Source organism: Pyrenophora tritici-repentis, chromosome 4 (genome assembly GCF_003171515.1).
Source record: "Pyrenophora tritici-repentis strain M4 chromosome 4, whole genome shotgun sequence".
NCBI lineage: Eukaryota > Fungi > Ascomycota > Dothideomycetes > Pleosporales > Pleosporaceae > Pyrenophora > Pyrenophora tritici-repentis.
Genome location: NC_089393.1, coordinates 1167618 through 1182820, shown reverse-complemented (window position 1 = coordinate 1182820; position 15203 = coordinate 1167618). Strand labels below are relative to the sequence as shown.

Below are 15203 nucleotides of genomic sequence, written 5' to 3'. Positions count from 1 at the left end.
TTGTCCCGGCTGTTTCAAGAATTTGCGTCGGACGACATCAAGATGATGCGCCACGCTCGCCTCACGCGGTGGGTGGAGTGATGATAACGCGTGGAAGATCCACTGTTAGCCGCTAGTGCGGCTCAGATTTTCAGGGCTAGCATAATGAAGCTTAGTATTATGGTATCGGTATTCTCATTTGTCGAAGCTCATTGAACTTTTTCATCGCCAGTGATACCGGTGTTGGCCGTTATTATTACTTCACGAGGAGATAATTTGTATTGATGTTTTAGTAAGTCATTGTTCATAAGCTTATGAGACGCTTGAGTTTAAGCTAAGAGTCTGAAGCAGTTTGGCTCTCCCATTTGGCCCTCTAACCGCTTAACCTCACTGATAAGTTGCCTCTCCATCTCCGTAATCAAGTCAATCGTAACATCCAGCGCACCCGATGCCTTAAACAAGGAAATAATGTAAGATTTCGTCTCTGGCGACAACCGCACGGTATCAGTTTGATTGTTGCGGAAGATAGCCGCAATTTGCGCAAACGACGCTGGTGCCATTCTCTGGCATTCAATCAGGAGATACGACAGCTTTCCCTCGTCCAGGTCTTCGCAGCACCCTTTGCCCTACGTGTATTCTGTGGACGTTAGATTCATGTAATCATCTCGAACCTGGAAGTAGCGTCCGAAGATGCGCAAGAATGAACTGAAACTTTGTTCCTTGGCATGTCGTGATTTTGACGCCATAAGCAGGAGAAGCACCTCAAACATGCAGCCAGTTTTCTGATCGACCATCTCGAAATATTCGTCTTCGGTGGGGCAGATGAGGTGAAATCGCCAGTGCAGGTCGTAGTTCTGGCCAATGTGCATGCGTTGTAGTATCTCTAGGAAAGATCGTTGCACTGCGCGGTTGAAGTTATCGCTGACCATTTGCATGGCACGAACGAAAAGGTATGTGGAACTATTGATGGACTGCGCGGTACCAAAGATAGTATGCGCAGCTGGTTTTTCACGGCGAAGAGGCGATTGGTCTTGGATGTCGTGTAGAATGAATGACGAGTTGTGCAGCATACTTGTGATCTCTTTGATTAGATTCACGTGCCGGTTCGAGATCTGAAACCATTGGTTTAGCGCGTAGATCAGTGTGGAACGGACCCCTTTCGAGGGTAGTGATACCATGTATGAGCACGCGGCGTCGATTGGGTAGGGGGCTTTTAATAGGGTGAGAGACGGCTGTGCTATGCCGTCCATCTTGCTCGTCACGTGCTGTGAGTCGGCAGTACAGCTCGAAGTAACGTCTGGTTGCAGTGCGACGGACTCGATGCACAATGTACACATGAGTACACCAATACAACAGAAGTGCGTTTAATCCCACACTTGCTTACAGCCATCTATCTTGCAAACTCCGCAAAAATTTTAACAAAACGCACATCCACCTTTTTGGCAAGGTTATGTTCTTCCTGCGATATGCGACGCAGCTCTGCTGTGTAGGGTTGGTCGCGATGATACGCCCAGGCTGCTTCATCGGTGAATCTGTGAACCGTCAATGTCTTTCTAGCATAAACTATGGATGTTATTTCACGAACTTCTCGATCACATAATACACTTTTGCATCATTGTCCCAAACAACTTGAAACGAGAGCGCATTCGGCTCGTGCGTTTCAACCTCACAGACGAGATCGTCTAGCATTTCGCCAACCTGGAAGACGCATAATAACATCAAGTCAGCTGCCACAGGTTCAGAAGTTGAACAGGAGAATTTTTATACCCTTTTCTCTCTTCCTTCAGCCGGGGTCACGATATTGATCGTCTGAAACATGTCGGCGTGTTGATGTTAATGATAACAATAACAATAATGGAAACAGAGAAACGTGATGGACGGCAGGGCAGATGGAGTAGGATGAATAAGAGGATCACGTCGCGAATATGACGGGCTTCAGTTGTGCTTATATTGCACACAATCGACGTGGCTCGACGGCTCGGCGGCTGTAGTGCAGTTAGTACCGCAAACTGTTTGTCCTAGACCGCCTCATCCCATGATGACTAGTGCTGCAAGCAAGGAGTGCCTACATAGTAATGACCGTAGTACTGCCGACAACACTTGATTGGCTTGGCTCTATACGATCTCATTGGACATGGACCACGTCACCCAGCGCCTTACTAACTTGATGAATATGTCGGCAACAGTATTGAAACTCAACTATTTAACATCTTTAGACCCCTACGAACGACAGATGCTCATTCGACTTAAGATTAAGCCTATTCCTGTTGATGTTGATCGAGAGCCGCGGATGATTGATGGACTATGGCTCTTACAAGAGTGACATTGAGTCCCACTGGAATGTTGGAAAAGTTTCGATAGTTCAATGTTACATCAACAATCGGGGCGGAGTTGCCGGACGCAAGCCTCAAATCCTAGTTCGAGGATCCGAACGAAGACGAACTGCTTCGTGTTGGCAATAACAGGTCAGCTTCCAGATATGTGGCAACCGCATCTGGTTGTCGATGACTACCTAGATGGCCTTCTTAGTCGCTAATCATGACATTACTCTCGCGTCACGGCGTCGTGCTTTTTAGTCAACAAGACGAGCTCACTGAAGACATGTAGAAGTCAATAGTGCAAAGGCTAGGAATTTTTACTGACAAGCCAGCTACCTCGTCTCTCCATACTGTCTAACCCACTCCAGACGCAGATTCTGAAATCTTGCACATCAAATTTGAAGAGAACAAGAAGATCTTAGCAGGAACACAATTTGACCCTGCCGACCCGGCACACCAAAGCTGTTCCGGTTTATAGCACAACAATATCAGCTACGAACCATTTCCAAGTGATTATGCCTCGCTCCGAATAACTCAAGTGCCTGAATCAGAAGGAGGCAGACGACTCCTCGCTTACATCAACAACAACTGTGGCTGGCATTTCCGCAAAAGATACGCTATGGGCTTCTGGATATAGCTATAAGACCGCATTTCGCGCCCACTACAGATGTTTCTAGAAACTCTAGCCGCTTCCTTTGCGGAGCTGCATAAGAGAGACGCTTCAGGTCATCGGTTCTAAGTCCCACGAGGGGCCTCAGCGAACGTGGGCGCGAATCTCCGACCGAAGCATCCGGTAGTTCGTAAGAACCCGGCCACGGGTTGGTAAAGCGTCTATGCCGTCGGACATCAATATATCAATGGCCTTACTAGCAATGAAAGTGATGGGCTCAAGCATCGATTTACCAAGCTAATTGTTGAGAGTCACGATCTCCAAATGCGCTTCCGTTGAAACAACGCCAATCATATCGGTATGTTGCATTGATGTGTCTCTATTCCACATGCTAAGATTCCATCGTTACATCCGGCTACATGCATCGTTTACTAACAAATAAAGCTATCCGGGATAATCGCTGTACATTTCAAAGAGCCACGTACGACCATGAGGGTTACGGCATTCGGGAGGGCTATCGTGTTTGCGGTGTTGGGGAAAAGCCGTATCTAGATCCTCATAGTACCGGCCGGAGGGAAGGGAAAGGGCTGTCTTGGACCCGAGTTTAACTAGGCTCGGTCAGGGTGTACTGTATGTAAATACGACGCTAGTTTGGCAATGCAGCGGACACCGCTTTGGCTTGGTGACAACTCCGATGCGTACACCGTACGAAGTATTTCAATCTGCGCGGGGCCGAACTAGCGACTGCTATCCCCGGCTCCTGCAGGGCGCGCCCTCGCTTGCATCGGCAGGGTATGGTCCGACTCAAGAAGTACCGGTACGTGGCAATCGGCCCGACTATGGAGTGAACAAATTGTCCAAGCCATGTATTTTGATCACTGGATTATAACATCAACTTCTTGAAATGACTCAGCATCGTGTTTGTGTGCAAGACTTGGACTGTATGGGCGGACGCTACCTTTGAATATTACACAACGACGACGCGGCACAATGTTCTTGCCAGCTCTGATCCAGATGATCCGCTCATTGGTGTGCCCAGGCTGGATTCCCTGCCGGAAGACATCGACATATTTCTCTTATATCAAAAGATCTTCTTTGGTACTCGCCTCAGTAAACCGCACATAAAATTATGGGCCAGTGGAATCGTAAGTGTTTGAGCCCACGAACCAGCCGCCGCTGCTGATGCTTGGGGCGCAAAATCTCATTTCCCACCGAATACATTATCATGGATCTGAAAGAATGGAAATCGACTGGGTGCAGCTAGGTCTATTTGACAGCATCATGCCATGTGCAGATGAAGAGATTGTAGTCTACAATTCTATAAGTGGTCGTACGACGAAAATACCAGCACCCTGCTTGTGAGTATCGTGATGTCCTACATGCATTCTGTTCGGTGATGGTTCTGATTGATTGTCTTGCGAAGGGGAACTATAGAAGAGCTAGATATAGGAGGTCTGGTCTGAGCGCTGCTCGGACGCCGCGATCAGTGCGCCTGTCCGCGTGACTGATGCTAGTGCGCCTGCTCGCGTGACCGAGATCAGTGCGGCCGATCGCGTGGCTGAGATATCGTTGATATCTGTGATCCGACATTATGATTATTAAAGGACGGCCGGCTTTTGACGTGTCATATGTCTCATTCGTCATTATATTGCAGTTTAATATGCTATCCGTTGTCGGATTACAGATGTTAATCACGGGCCGCGTCGGTCCTACTTCGGTCTGACTCGTACTAACCCCGCGTATATCTTCATAGCAACCTAGAGATAAGACAATTGATCAGAACAACCACACAGAATGCATTCCTAGTTATCGTTATTTCCCTTTACGCACTTAGTGCAAAGCCAACCAACATCCGTGATTATATCGACCATGGAACTTGCAAATCCTCATTCTTTCCAATTATACTGCCTTGTCATAGGCAGCAATTTTGCTCGTTTGAGGCTGTATCTAGGCAGTGTACTATTGTTCATTCAAAACACAACTACGGAACGCGATATTGTAAGCTAACAGCGTTGTCAGAAAATTCAAAACTGTTGAGAAGATGTAAGGTTCAGTCCAGGTCGGCGGGGATGAGGCTCGTGGAAGTAAGCCCGAGCAGAAGGACCGACGCGGAATGATGATCTGTCATGTAAATCCCCAGATCATCATGATAATAAGAAGACAGAACAACAGCTCTTAGTGTAGTTCAATCCAATACGTGGTGACCTAACATACCTCTACTCGGTTCCCTATGGTAGTCATACCACCAGAGGAGACCTTGTTCCAATAAAAACTATAATGTAGCTATAATAAGTACGTCAAGAGTTGGACTTATCGTTATGTCGCATAGAATGATCTGGAACGATCATAGGATAATTTCCAGCAATGACTATATGATAAGTTCAATATCAGCCTCATCCATTTCGACCTACTTGAGCGGGATTTTTTGAGGTGATTACCCCACAAAACCTGTACAATCCTCAAACGCTCATTATATGTGTGGTAGAAATTAGCAACAATTAGAGCTATGACGCATGTGATATAGTCATACTCTATACTGTCCAGCTTGTCTGAGTATAAGCGGTAGGGTAATTGTAAAAAATGGCTATACATAGCTAAATGATCCGCTACCACAAGATTCTCGCACCTTTCAAATGTAGCGTACGTATACACCAGGTCAGGGAAATCCAGAGGTAAGAGTGAATCTGAGTCCTTATAACTGAACCTGATTCTCTGGCTGTCTATCGTGTCAGGAGGATAGTAATCGAACAACTTCGCATATTTTCCGTATATCCCATAGATGACTTGGTCGAAATTGTAAGCTGACCTGGCTACGATATCAGCCAGGGGTAGGCATATATCACTGCCCACTGAATATATGGTTATTCGATCCTTGATCTCTTCAAAAGGTGAATCGATGGGAACGAGGAAGTGATAGTTCCATGTATATCTAAACCATCTGTCTTTTGCGATCAATAACAGCAGTGTTTTAGCTTGATCCATGTCTGCAAATGCATTCTTGATTTTCGTCGTGCACCGAGAAAGACTGTCATCACCGGTGAGATCGTAATCCCTATCGGAGTTGATCCCATCCAGGTAAAAGTCGTCGCTTAGATACAAGAGCAAGGAATTGAGCAAGTTTCTGTCATTGATCGTGTAAGGCAGAGATGCAACGGTACACGTGCTCTCTTTGTAGACTCAATGTATAATCTTCAGATGCTTCTCGATGTCGACGGGATCTTTCTGATCGATACACTCCTAGTCTATCCAAAGATAGGGGCATTTTAAAGATCTTGCAAACTGCATTATGCGATGGAAGAACAGCTGCGGACAGCTGATTGGCTTTGGCTCTTCGTGAGATCTACTGAATCCATGATGGTGTATTCGGGTATTGACGATAGACCCTGTGTGGACTGCTCATGCTGCTAACAGTATGAGACTGTTACATAGTCCATGCCATCTTGATATTCATCGATAGTCGTGAGCCTGTAGTCACTATATTGTTCGTCGAGGATCCATTCGTTAATAGAAAAAGGTGTGATGAACCAGAGACGGAAGTTTTCGTCATCGGATGCTTTCTAAAGAGCTAGATCGATGACATTCTCGATGCTCTCATGCATCGCCTCGGCGTTCGTGTGAATGTCACCCCAGAAACAGTCGATATCGCGCTCCATGGCTCTGGGTATCCAGAAGATCGAAGAGATACGCCAGAGTTTGAAATTGTTCCCAGTTTCAGAGGAGAATGATGGAAGGCAGAGTCCAGTTGTTGAGCCGATGGGCCTTCTTAGAGAAAAGGATAGCCTGTATGCTCGGTTTGACATCAGTTCGGGTCAGAATAGACGCAGTTGTAAGCAGATGGGAAGAGGAAGTAATCAAGATGCCGAGAACGCCACTGAGGTTACAAAATATGTCATGCTTTACATAACGACAACACAAAGTCAGGTTACAGCATTGGCAGAGGCATAGGAAAAGAAAGAAGAGATAGACGGAGACTGCACTCAAGAAGTTTCTAGGCAGCAATTTGGGGCCAAATCAGCGGGGTAAAACCTTGGCAAACCAGCGCCATGCTGACTGCGCCTTCCCATCGCGCAACACCCGGCTGCAGCACCTTCACATCATCGATCACCAAGCATCCCAGAACTCTCAGAACAAAAACAGAATACAATTCATACATGAACACATGAATGTCTATCTACCGTAAACCGCGTACGTACAAGGATGCAACAAACGACCGCAACCGCAGTCCTGTCAAGCACACATATGACCACAATCCACCCTCCAGAAAGTCTAAAACATTACGCCAAAAGCCAAAACAACATCAAATCATGCATGTATCGGATATCAATGCCACATTCGTAAAGGTCCTCAGTAGCGTGAAAAAGAAAAGAAGAAAAAGCAGACGCCCATCCCTTTGGATTCGAGGAAGCTTCCACCTGGTAACCCCGATGAGTTACCAGGAGATTAAATGAACTAATAAAGTGATCGCCTCTTCAGTTTGTTTCTAGGGCTTGTTAGCAACCGCCATGGTCATACGTAGAGGGAAGAGAGAAAACTTACGTCGCACTCCAACTCAACCGACTCTTATGCTTCGATGGCTCTTTCGGCGCGGCGGGGACCCCAGTTGACGGCCTATCCGCGTCTTTGCCCTTGGCCGCGGCATTCTCCTTCTCCTTCTCGTCCTTCTTCGCGTCCGCTTCCTCCTCAGCAGAGGCATAGTACCGCGGCACCATCGGCGTACTGCGTCTGGTAATTGGGGGCCGCGGGCTCTGCGCCTTGGCATCAGAAGCCATGCTCAAACTTGTAGTCGAACCCAGCGGCTGCGATGCTGCTCTCGGCTTCGTCATCCCGGTGAGCGAGGTAACGCCAGTGGAAGTCATTGGCCTCGCGGAGACGTTTCTGTCTCTTGGTGCGAGTGCGCGTCTCATCATGGAGTTGTCTCTCTTCATAAGCTTGGCTTCCTTCTCCTTTGCGAGCTGTGTTTCGGCGGCGGTGGGGCCCTCGGAAGCTTTTTGCTTCTCGGGCTCGGCGTGCTTGCCGACGAACTTGTGCATCATGCCCTTGAGGTTGAGGCTGCGGCGTTGGGTAGTCTTCAGCTCGCGCAGCTCTGGTGGTGGTGCGTCTTGCGACATCAGCGTCCAGCGGGCTGGTATCGCTTTCGGTGTGCTTTTGCTGCGAAGGTGGCGGGCTGGTGTTTTTTGGATGCTGCCTTCGCGCTCAGTCACGGCGGGCATCGCGGGCATAGATTCGACTGGCATGGGTTCTTGGGAGACACGTGCTGAGGGGCTGAGTTCTTGGATGAGAGTTGCGCCGCTGGACCGAGCTGATGAACGCTCTCCACGCTCTGTGCGATCGATACGCTCTGCACGTTCTGTACGATCTGTACGGTCTACTCGTTCAGTGCGATCTATGGGGTCTAATGAGATGACGTGCTGGCGAGGGCGTTGGGCGACGAGCCGCTCATGATCAAGCATGAGCTGGTACTTTGTTGCCTGCAGATCAGCAATAGTTTGCTTGAGGCGATCGATCTCGTCTTGGTCTTGGGTATGGAAGTTGACGGCAGCATCAACTTCTCCCTTCAAGTCCTTGACGTAGTGGTCTTTTTCGGCAATGGTGTTCCTGAGAAGCTCAATCTCCTCCTCTTTAGCTGCCACCGCATCCCGAGCCTCTGCAAGTTGTCCTTCCATACGCTGAAAATGTACGCGGTGCACGACGCTTGGACGTGCAGCCTCAAAGTCGTCGTTGACGGTCTGCTCTTGTGCGAGTTGTTCTCGTAGCGCTTCAACTTCTTGTATCGCGGTGAACAAGCGTGCGTTTGCGTCTGTCAATCGCTTCTCGAGAGCAGCTACCTCAGCATACAGGCGAAGGTTCTCTTGCTGAGTACTGTCAAACATGGCCTCGAGCTCATTCTTGTCATGCTCGTCCTCATCGATGGTCGGCAATCGACTGGGCGCAGAGTCTGCTCGGCTCCGGGTCTGTGGTTCGACTTCCGAAAGCTTGGCCGCGGCACTCTCCAGGTCTTCCCGTGTTTGTTCATGCCTCTCTCGTTCTTCCTTTAGGGCTTTCTGAATCTTCTTGGCAATATCCCATGCTCTTTGAAGCTCAGCCTGCTGGTTGACGATTTCCTCATTCGTGGTGTTGGATACTGTCAGTTGTGCTTGTAGTCTCGCGATGAGTGCATCCTTCTCGTCCTCAGCTTCGAGTGACGCTCTGCCTTTCCTGACTCGTAATAGTCTGACCTCGAGCGCATTCTCTCCGTCTTCCTCGCTAAATCGTGGGCTTAATTGTCGCTCCACGGAGATTAGCCGCTCCTTCATCAGCTTTAACTGGGCGTCTTTGACTTCGATGGTTGTCTTGTGCTGACGGGCCATCTCTTCCAGCTGAATGTCGCGTTCCAGAATGTACTTGTCCTTTTGCTCGTTGCCCTTACGAAGCGCAAAGAGCTCGATGTCCTTCCGGTATACGATGGCCTGATGGTCTCGTCCCAAATTCTGCTTAATGATCTTGAGCTCTTCGCGGAGGCCCGTGTATTCTGTGAAGGTCTTGTTCAGCGCCTCGCGTGCATTATGAAGCTCTTCTTTGGTGATCCGGAGCTGTACTTCCTTGGCCTTGTGGGATGTTTTTGTCTCAGTGAGCGAACGTTGCAGTCGCACGATCTCTCTATCCTTGAAGTCGTATGCAGTCGGGATTGTGTCAGCTGCCACTAGTTGGGAAGGTAAGACGGGCTCGGACTCTTCAACCTTGACACTTGTCGCCTTAGCAGACGATGTGCCAGCCAAATTGACTGGAATAGAGCGGGTTGGAGCTCCAACGGTTTCAACAGGCGACATTTGCTGGGGTTGTTCTTCTGATTCGTCGGCCTTGGTAGCGTCGGCCTCCCCACGGACTAACACTCGCTGAAACATGTCAAACGCGACCATGACAAACACAACAATCACCAAGTCGTGGGCTTCGAGCTTTCGATTCGCGCAACTAGCGAGTGCAATGAAGTGTAACGCGTTCGCAATATATGTCTGATGTCTACTCGCCCAAGAATCCGGTAATTGGCGGACGACGCAGAGAAAGGTTCCGGGTAAGGCTGTAACGATGACCGTAGAAAGGGGCAAATCAAAAGCAAAGTCTAATGCTTTGTGGCGCAATTCGGTTTGGTGACCTTCTCCTGGTGCAATCTGGCCGATGGAAGGGGTGTCGCGCACAGTGCTGATGAGCCGGTAGAGGCCGTTTGCAGCCAAGCCGCCGTCTGGATACAGTCAGCAATCAAGTAGATGATGTGTGTTCGATCCAAAGTAAGAATTGGTTATGTCGCATTCTGAGCATGAACACATGGTTTCCGGCCCTGAAAGACCACGATGGTGGGAACACAATGGTATCCAGATGACGCTGGAAGTTTACTTACTTGGTATGAATATTGGCCACACAGATTGTAGTGTGTTGTTTGCAGTACAATCCAATGGCGTAGCTGTAGAGCCGAGTGTAGGTGACGATGTGGACGATTTAGCAGTTGGATCTGCAGGCGATAATGTAGTCTTCCCCGTGAGCAAAAGAAACCCCCCAGGAAGGGCAAGATCGGAACCGGCAGCGATCGCTAAAGGATAACGTTGGGCTAAGCTTTGAGCACCTTCAAAAGCTTTGTTCATATCGTGTACAAACTAATATCGGTAGGTGGATGCAATGTGAGCCGTGGGCAAGAAACCTCAATTGGGCGAATCGTTGGAGGATCAATCCTTTCAGAAAAAGTGTCGAGAAATGGACATTGAAGGAATTTCCGTAGATACCGTTGTCATTAAGTTTGTCGTAGCTGCTATATGTGGCATGTATAAGACGTGATTGCTGTTAACATTATGCTGTAAGGAATCAAGGATAAGCAGAAGGACACACGACCAAGACGGGGTGTTTGTGAGTTAAGGGGAAATCCGAACTGAGAAAGCGCATGAACAGCTAAATTACACGACAAAAGCGAATGGGCTGCGGCGCCGTGCTCCAATGCTTCCGAAAAGGATAACGTAGCAAAAGTAATAGAAACAACAGCAGGGATCCCCGTAGCAAAGACACCAACCAGCTAGCCAACAGACTCAGATTTCGAATTGCTTAAAGCCCTCGACCAATCCGTCACTGATTTTGGAAGGAATCGCCCACACAGGTAGGTAGTGCTGTACTTCATCGAACGCAGGGATGCTGCCTGTGTTCGCGTCCGACCACAAGCACACGACTCTTCCAGAAAGCTTGGCATGTTCTTCGGCGTCCCAAGTCAGGGCGACGTTCCAGGGCTGACCAAATTCACGATGCCAGAGTCGCACTTCCCGGGAGCCCGCTGCACCGACGGGTTTGAAGCGAGGATCTGAAACGGCGCCAGTAACGGCCAGCCCGGTGATCGGCGAGTCGAACACGATACGACACGCTCGCGTATTCAGACCAACAACGCGTATCGTGGCTTTGTTCGAGCGATTGCCCTTATGTATCGAGTATTCAAGCCAGCGGTCAGTATTGGTTTCGTTGCCGAATGGCGCTGCACCCGCTGCGTTTGGGACGACTTTGGCGGGCAGGCCTTCCCACTCACATGTCTTGAGTTCTTTACGTGTCGCAACATCCGGCGTCGTGCAATTAAGCGGCTGGTCCTGCGCACTGGGTAACTCGCCCACAATGCGCTGCACGTAGCTGTCTAGTCCAGTCAAGGATACGGTGTTGGCACCAGTCTCGCAGTTGACTCGCTGGACAAAGTACACCTTCAAGCGATGATCCCTGCTGAATGGAAATGCGACAAGATTGTATATGACCGTCGCAAGACATACCAGGAAGAGAAAGGTGGGGACGTGGTACGTGAAGCGATGAATGAAAGGGCCTGTAGGTGCGAGCAACAAGACACTGAGTGCTGCGATGGCAAGGTAGATGAACAAGGGCGAATTGCCGTCTGAAGGGGTTTGGTAGAGGGCTGACGTCAAAAGAAGCGCGACCTGTCCTACCAATACGATGACCAATGGGGCCAGAAGTAGAAGCTGGATAATCCAGATCCAACTGGGTAATTTGCCGCTCCACTCTTGTTCCCCAGGGTACACGTTTCCGAGATCGAGGCGCCGGGATCCTTGTGCGTGATCCTCATCGCCCTCGCTAGTGGAGTCCCGTCTGCTGCCGTACCGCGTGAATCCACGTCGGTCACCCCGTAAAAGTGACGTGGTCTCTGTCGCGTCATCGTCTGCCACGGGTCGATCATCAGACCGTGCCGCTGTGGTGCTGCCTGTGAGGGGTCGGCTGGCAGACTCCGAGTTACGGCGTGAACTTGTATCGTGTTCGAAGTGGCGCGCATAGGCAGACTTTGTCGGGGCAAAGAAGAGCTCGAGATATGAGAGCATGAGGGCGGCAAAGACAACGGCAAAGTAAAAGAGCGCCGGGTAACCGGCAACAACTTGGTAGTTATTGACGAAGACCGTGATGATAGTCAATAAGACGAATGAGCCGATGAACAGCCAGATCAAGGCGTACATGCGCTGGAGTGCAGATGGCCGCATGGCGTCTGCTCCTCGCGAGAAGAACCAGGCGACGAAGAACCAGGCCGAAAGCATCATGCTGCGAAGAATATTAACACGTGTGCATACAAAGATGTAGTCGACTTACCTCCACACAGCAAAAGGGCTACTGTAAATGATAAACGCATTGAATCTGACAAGCAGATACGCCAGGGCGACGACGACAGCCGTAGCACTGACAAAGACGATGGGGAATCGAAAGAAGCCACGCCAACCGTATAGTTGCACTGGATTGTCATCATCTGAGGAGTAGACGAAGGCTTTACGAGCAAGGAGGTAGTTCTTGTCGGCTTTTGACAGCCCGAATGTTAAGCCGATGAGAGCGATGGGTGCCACAACTAGCAAAGTAACGCATAGAGCAAACAACGTGTGCAACTGGAAGACAACAAAAACTCTGCCAAAAAGATCAAACCACACACCATCACTGCCCCTGCCTGCGTTGACTCTGCCGTTGTCGAGGCTTTCGGAGCCGCTGAACTCTTCGCCAGTGACAGCTGCTAGTCCAGATGTCGAGGCCAGGGCCGCAGAGAGCATGTGCCAGAGCGAGTTCATGGATGTCTCACGTGTGGAATCTTCGACTGTGTGATAACGCGCTCTAGGTTCCATGAAGGCAATGTCCAAGCCCCGTAGACCAAGTTCGCCATGGAAGACGCGGTAATCAGTCTCACTGCGAATCAGCCCCTTTTTGAATCCATCACCGCTCACGACGGTTCCAAATGGATATTTGGATTTGCTGTAGAAACGCGTCACTTCGGTGTCGGTGCTTCGGAACAGGGTAGCTCTGCCGCCGGCACCTGCACCCTCGAGGTTGACAAATGTGTGGGGAACCTGGGATATCGGGTTTCGCATAAATGCTTTGGCGCCATTGAGAAAGTCCTCTTCACCATTGTTGAGCAAGAGGATGATGGTTCGCTTGGGCCAGTTATGGGACTCGGTGAAGTAGGACAACAGCTGCAGTACTGTCACAACGCCCACACCGTCATCAGTCGCCCCATAGCCACTGCTCACCGAGTCATAGTGAGCATTGACCAAGACTCCGCCATTGTTTGGTTTACGATCAGTGGAGTTGAAAGGCTCGTCATCCTCGGAGCCGCGGATAACGACAATGATATTAGTGCCCTCGAAATAGACGGAAGTCGCACCAGACGAGAAGGTCGCGTTGGAGGTCAAATCATCGATTACCTCAACTTGACTGGCATCCAAAGCCTTGGTGGCGATGACGCCTTGGATGCGCGATAGCAGATATCCGCGTACATGATCGTTAGCATGACTGTTGTACGGGTGGAAACGTCTGGTGATGTGCTCGAGGTCAGCCCAAGCCTCTGTGAGATTGATGCCTGCCGGAGGGTCCGACGGATAATCCGGTACGGTGAGGTGGGTAACGAGCAGGGCAGCAAAGAGACCGACGTATATGACGGTAGTGAAGAAGACGACTGGTCCAGGGGTGAAGGAAAAGGGATTATAACGAGCCATGGTGAGCTCTCGTGGAGCCACGTAGCTTCCCAAAACCTCGCGATGCAGTATTGGTGATGACGCAAGATGGAGCTCACTTGGTGTTGTATGTAGCTATCGCTATGGTTGGTAAGGGCGGGGTGCGCGCGTCTCGTGCTTGCATGTGCATGAAGGGGCCATAGCTCCTGCCGCCTCCACGCGAGCCGAGGAAGGAGCCACCAAGCCCACACCACGCTAACATAAGTACAGTAGGCGCTATAACGACATGTTGATTGATTATTGATTGCTCAGTTGGACGCCGTCATTCATAGGCCTTGAGGCTCGGATGCCACCCCTCCTTCTGCCTGAGGTGGCTGCTGTAGAAGACGCGCACGACAACACCCAAAAGCTACCAGCACTCGGCGCATCACCTGTTGCCTATTCGGGGTGCTGCCTTGCCCTCAGCGCGCCCCTCATCGAATACCTCCAGTCGCTCCTGCCACAGCCACCAGCCGTCGCTCTTTCCATCGGAAGCGGCTCTGGTCTCCTCGAAGCATACCTCGTCGATGAGCCCATGGCGCGCAACGTCATCGGCATAGAAGTCGAGCCAAGCTCCAATCAATACTTGCCTGCTTCGCACCATCGCCTAGTCCATGGCACTCGCTTTCTCCATCCTCTTGCTGCCGAAGCTACGACCTGGCTCTTTGTCTATCCCCGGCGCGTGGGCTTGTTGGACGAGTATCTGACAGAGTATGGGAATACATCGCTGGAGAGGGTGATATGGGCAGGTCCTCAGGCAGACTGGGGCGACTACAAGGCCTGTTTTGCCGACTGGCATGTACAGGAACGGGGCGCTGATGAGGTAGGCGGGAAGCCATGGGAGCTTATTGCTGTAGCAAAGAAGCGACCATCATGAGACTACCTAGGTACAATGTCATGGCTAGGTGGCACACAACATTGAATGCATAGAACAATGGCCCTTCCCTTCTCCGTGCAGGAAAATGACACGGGTCGCAGATTAATCATTCGCGACGGCACCGTGATACACGCACGCGCTTTGTTAGTCTCGCCCTTCTGGTAGACGTTGCGGCGGTGCATGCGCGGCAATAGAATGGCCTTTCCTGTGGTGAAAACCAGTCTCACAACAAAGGCATTGCGTCCTGGCATGCCTTTAGTTTTCCTTCATGAACCCGACTCTCTTTCATTTTGTTTCGTTCATTGTATTGTCATTCACAAGACACATGGGCCACGACAAACAATAGCACCGTTAGCGTCTTAATAAACCTGCGCTGCTTTACGTCCTTCTGCATTTCTTTCAAGTCTTCCAGACAAAGCTTCTCTCAGTACTCAAACCTTCGCCTCCCACCT

General features: G+C 50.1%; 5 protein-coding genes across 5 annotated transcripts; 1 reads left to right on the top strand and 4 right to left on the bottom strand.

Annotated features, from left to right (window-relative positions):
- Window positions 1-308: 308 nt before the first annotated feature.
- On the bottom strand, window positions 309-1668 carry PtrM4_092180 (IspA, Geranylgeranyl pyrophosphate synthase; the record flags this gene model as incomplete). Its single annotated transcript, XM_066106994.1, has 4 exons — window positions 309-605; window positions 651-1091; window positions 1409-1511; window positions 1565-1668. The coding sequence occupies 4 exons, from the start codon at window positions 1666-1668 to the stop codon at window positions 309-311; spliced, it is 945 nt and encodes a 314-aa protein (XP_065962662.1).
- Window positions 1669-6464: 4796 nt separating this feature from the next.
- Window positions 6465-6560, bottom strand: PtrM4_092170 (uncharacterized protein; the record flags this gene model as incomplete). Its single annotated transcript, XM_066106993.1, has 1 exon — window positions 6465-6560. The coding sequence occupies one exon, from the start codon at window positions 6558-6560 to the stop codon at window positions 6465-6467; it is 96 nt and encodes a 31-aa protein (XP_065962661.1).
- Window positions 6561-7376: 816 nt separating this feature from the next.
- PtrM4_092160 (Myosin-tail-1 multi-domain protein) lies at window positions 7377-10520 on the bottom strand (the record flags this gene model as incomplete). The annotated part of the gene is made up of 3 exons (XM_066106992.1): window positions 7377-7387; window positions 7625-10123; window positions 10280-10520. 3 exons carry the CDS (start codon window positions 10518-10520, stop codon window positions 7377-7379), a joined length of 2751 nt encoding a protein of 916 aa, XP_065962660.1.
- Window positions 10521-10955: 435 nt separating this feature from the next.
- Window positions 10956-13877, bottom strand: PtrM4_092150 (uncharacterized protein; the record flags this gene model as incomplete). The annotated part of the gene is made up of 2 exons (XM_001934356.1): window positions 10956-12444; window positions 12493-13877. The coding sequence occupies 2 exons, from the start codon at window positions 13875-13877 to the stop codon at window positions 10956-10958; spliced, it is 2874 nt and encodes a 957-aa protein (XP_001934391.1).
- A 304-nt stretch (window positions 13878-14181) lies between these two features.
- On the top strand, window positions 14182-14751 carry PtrM4_092140 (uncharacterized protein; the record flags this gene model as incomplete). Its single annotated transcript, XM_001934357.2, has 1 exon — window positions 14182-14751. One exon carries the CDS (start codon window positions 14182-14184, stop codon window positions 14749-14751), a length of 570 nt encoding a protein of 189 aa, XP_001934392.1.
- Between the last annotated feature and the right edge of the window lie 452 nt (window positions 14752-15203).